The sequence below is a fragment of the Impatiens glandulifera genome, chromosome 3 (assembly GCF_907164915.1).
Source record: "Impatiens glandulifera chromosome 3, dImpGla2.1, whole genome shotgun sequence".
NCBI classification, from domain to species: Eukaryota; Viridiplantae; Streptophyta; class Magnoliopsida; order Ericales; family Balsaminaceae; genus Impatiens; species Impatiens glandulifera.
In genome coordinates, this window is record NC_061864.1 from 52,325,614 (window position 1) to 52,330,076 (window position 4,463).

Here is a 4,463-nt window from a genome sequence, read left to right on the forward strand (position 1 = left end):
GGCTTGTTAAGACTAACGAACGAGCTCAATCAATTTTTTTATCGAGTCGAAATTTGAATAGCTCACGAGAATTCTATTAATTTACCTCCCTTGTAGTACTGTTTTTTAAACTCAATTTTTTTTTGGTATGATAACAAATTTTTTTTTTGACTAATTTGCTACTTTGAAATGAAGTTAATTTGATATTTTTGTTTTTCTTGTTAGTTTAAATTAAAAAATGTCTTATATGAGCTCGAATTTATCACAATTCTAATCATTTTTTAGTTTGATTATAAATCGTCAAGAAGTTCGTTTTCTTATTTTGACATATCATTTTCTTATTTATTAATTAATTTGTGGCGCCTGCAAATGATATGTCATTTACATAAGTATATGATGTATTTTTTTAACTAGATAAAATTAGGATTAAATTGATAATTGTATGCCAAAGTGAGACTTTTGGGGATATCATCCAATTTATATACAACATAGTTTGTTTTTCTTCTTTTTGTCCAATTCTTTTTTTTTATCGAAGTGCCACTAATTCATGCTGGTTAAGCCTATGATTTTTAATAATTTCACTTCTTTAAAATAGATTTTTAAATGAGAGTTTCATATCTCTATATTTTGAGGTCTTTTTTGGACAAATATAGAAATTCCAGCTTTGTACAAAAGTTTACAATTTCAGAAAAAAAAAAAAAAGTTCTTTATGAACCTTGAGTCTGATTTCCTTTTCCAGCACTATATACATCCATAACCATTTATGGGAAAAACATAGTAAGGAAGTACAAGAAAAAAGAAGAAGTTATGATTCGAGGGAGACCACTGCCGCCGGGAACTATTCCCGGAGAAACCTCTGCTGCCTCGCAATAAAAGCCTCCACCGTCTGCCGGAATTCCTCGCCGTTCATTTCCTTCTCAGGACACTTAACTTTCCGACAATTCTCAGTCGCCGACCGTCTCAACTGCCTGCCCATGTTTTCTCGATCAATCCTCTTCGTTATTTTCTCCGGTAAGCTCCTTTCAATCTTCCTCTCTTTCTTTTTGGGTATATCTTTAACTCTAGCAATATCTAAACTGCTCTGTTTTTGTTCATTAAATCTCACATTTTTCTCGCCGATTTTCACATACCCATGATAGAAATCTGTATCAATACTTTCATTCATATTTGAACTTGAAAAGAAACCGGATTTCATGAAGAGAACTGCGACGATGATATTTCCGATTAAAAAGACAATCTGAGGGCTCAGAATGATGCCGAAAAGTGACCGGAAGTACTCGCCGGAGATTTTATAGGTGGAGAAACTGGAAACGGCAAGGAGAAGGAGAATCATTTCGATGAGACGGAAGAGAGCTTCGATCTTTTTCTTGGTTTGGTAACGGAAGATTGGATTAGTCTTTTCGATATGGATGTTTGAGATTCCAAATGAATCCATTTGATTCAATTGTAAAAAGTGGATTTATATGTAGAGATATGAGTTGTTATGGGATAAAGATGAGTAGTGTTTATTGGTTTGCTCTACTCTTGTTTGTTTGTTAATGAAATGGGAGAGAGGATGAGAAATGTATATTTATAGAGAGACACCTTGATAGTGGAGAATAATTAATTATATAATGCTTCTTCTTTTATAATCTTTCCTTTTGTCACTTAGAATAGTATACGAGGAAGGATAGCAAGGACAACGACTCCCTGCGACCTCCCACTTGGGTGTTAGAGTGGAATAAAAAGGCCACGGTCGATTTTGAGAGAAAAAAATTAAAAAATATATGGCACGCTTTTGTTTTGATCAAATCATAGCCAAACTAGAATCAAATCATATTATTCTTCTATCGGAAAAAGCTCAAAAGTATGAGCTTTAGATTTCTCTCTCAATGAGTAACTCAAATCGAAGTAGACGACGACCTAGAAGACGACTACTGCGAAGAAGACCGCTGAGAAGACCACCGTAAAGTCCACTACGAAGAAGACGATTGCCGCGAAGAAGACAACCACCAGATTAAAATGTAATGTATTTTTTACTTAAACTTATGATTTTTTTGGGGGTAATATTGGTCTGTTTGGGATGAAATGCTCCCGAACATGTCCATGTTGGGTACGAAATGGTTCAATACATGATCATGTTGGGGACCAATATTCCTGAACATGATCAAGTTCGAGAGCAATATTCTTGAACATGATAATGTTGTAGATCATTTCGTCCCCAACATGACCATGTACGGGAGCACTTCTTCCCAAATATGATCATGTTCAGGACCATTTCTTCCCGAACATGATTATGTTCGGGGATTATTTCTTCCCAAACATGACCATGTTCGAGACCATTTCGTCCCCAACATGATCATGTTCGAGACCAATTGGTTGAAAACATGACCATGTTCTGGACCATTTCATCCAAAACATTATTCTTTTTCTTAATATAGTTTCTCTCTTATTCTTTAGCTTCATGGATCCCAAAGTTGAAATACACTATGTTCAAATCCTTAGTATTGGAATGACTTTTCCTTCCGAAAAGGAGCTTCGTGAATTTTATAACGTTTATGCCCAATCAAAGGGTTTTGGCATTTCTAAGCTAGGAGCAAGGAACGGTCCAGATGGTAAACAAATGTGGTTCTCTATCGCTTGTGCCAAAAGTGGTGCATGTTCTACAAAGGGGAAAAACATGACGAACATGGTTCTAGATGTTGTAAGGCTAAGATAAATTTTGCAGTTTGAAATGAAGGTGTCGTTGAGATAACTAGTGTCTTCCATGACCATAACCATATCTTGAGTCCTAGAAAGTCAAGACATCTTAGATCTCACAAGGTTCTAGATCCAAGTGCGAAGAGAAGATTGAATTTAAACGACGAAGCTGTAATTACTTTGTCAAAATCATATCAATCACTTGTAGTTGAAGCTGGTGGATATGATAATATGACTTTTGATGAAAAAAGCTGCATAAATTATATTTCACAAGCTAGACAATTGCGGTTAGGAACTGGTGATATTGAAGTGCTATGTCAGTATTTCTATTGAAGGCAAAGATGTTTAAATTATTATTATGTATATGATGTGGACGAGAAAAAACGGATAAAGAATGTCTTTTGGACTAATGGAAGATGCATAACTACTTACGTGTACTTCTCGAATGTCATCACATTTGACGCAACATATTTGACAAACCGCTATGATATGCACGCTATTTGCTACTTTTGTCGGTGTTAATCTTCATGGACAATCAATTTTACTAGGATACAAATTAATGTCCAGTGAGGATTCAGAATCATTTATCTGCTTTTCAAAGCATGGTTAACATGTATGAACGGACGTGCTTCAAATGAAATAATCACTGACCAATGTTGATTAATGACCATTGCAATTGAAAAGGTCTTTCCGAACACCCATCATCGCTTTTGTCTTTGACATATAATGAAGAAACTCCCCACCAAATTGTCTGTACATTCTCATTATAAAAGTATAAAAAGACATTGAAGAACATTGTCTATAACTCAATCACAATCGAGCAGTGTAAAGATAGTTGGCTAAAAATGATAGATGAGTTTCAGTTGCAAGACAACTATTAGCTGAACTCCTTGCACGTAGAACTTGCAAAATGGATTCCTATGTATGTTAAATGCCACTTTTGGGAAGGTATGTCAACATCTTAAAGAAGTGAATCCACGAATGTTTTTTTGATGACTTTTTCATTCTAAAACATTCATAAAACAATTTGTAGAGCAATATGACACAAAACCCTTAAGAGGAACATAGAAAAGGAAAAATAATTGGATTTTCATTCTTATAATTCTACTATTCCAATTATGAGTGGGTATTCATTGGAAAAGAAATTTCAGAGTGTATATACAAACGACATTTTTAAGTTGTTCTAGAATGAGATGAAAGGGTTGATGTTCTGTGATACATCCATACTTGAAGACGATGGGACAACAACTACATTTGGAGTGGTGAAGAACATACAAGGTAATACTGAAGAACATTGGAGAGATATTTATGTAAAGGTAAACTTCACCCCGACGGACACATATTTTATAAACTGTCAATGTCAAATGTTTGAGTTCAAAGGACTCACGTGTAGACATATTTTGGCGGTTTTGAGAAGAATGAAGGTGAATATGGTGCTGATAATTATATCTTTGACCGCTGGCGCAAAGATTTGAAAAGAGGTTATCAAAGTATCAATAACATTTATGATTCTAATATGGTGACATTGAAAGAAATCAGTATAACTATCTTACTCCAATGATGTAAGAGCTCCAACAGATTATAACACAATCTGATCATAATACTTCTTTTTTGTCTGAAGTGGTGAAAGAAGTGAAAGAAAAGTTTATTGCATATTTGACAACATCCGCTTCTACACCAACAACTTCTGCTCATATACCTTCTACACTAACACCTTCTTCATATACATCTTCTGCACCAACACCTTATGCATCAACACAATTGATCCACTCTCCCGTGAGAGAAAGGAATAGAGGTCGACCTCT

General features: G+C 34.8%; 1 protein-coding gene across 1 annotated transcript; it reads right to left on the minus strand.

The window, feature by feature from the left end:
• Positions 1 to 817: 817 nt before the first annotated feature.
• Positions 818 to 1,414, minus strand: LOC124930360. Its single transcript, XM_047470712.1, has one exon. The coding sequence runs from the start codon at positions 1,412 to 1,414 to the stop codon at positions 818 to 820; it is 597 nt and encodes a 198-aa protein (XP_047326668.1).
• Between the last annotated feature and the right edge of the window lie 3,049 nt (positions 1,415 to 4,463).

Coding starts and splice junctions, on each gene's coding strand:
- LOC124930360 (XM_047470712.1), bottom strand. CDS start 1,414: ATGGATTCATTTGGAATCTCAAACATCCATATCGAAAAGACTAATCCA.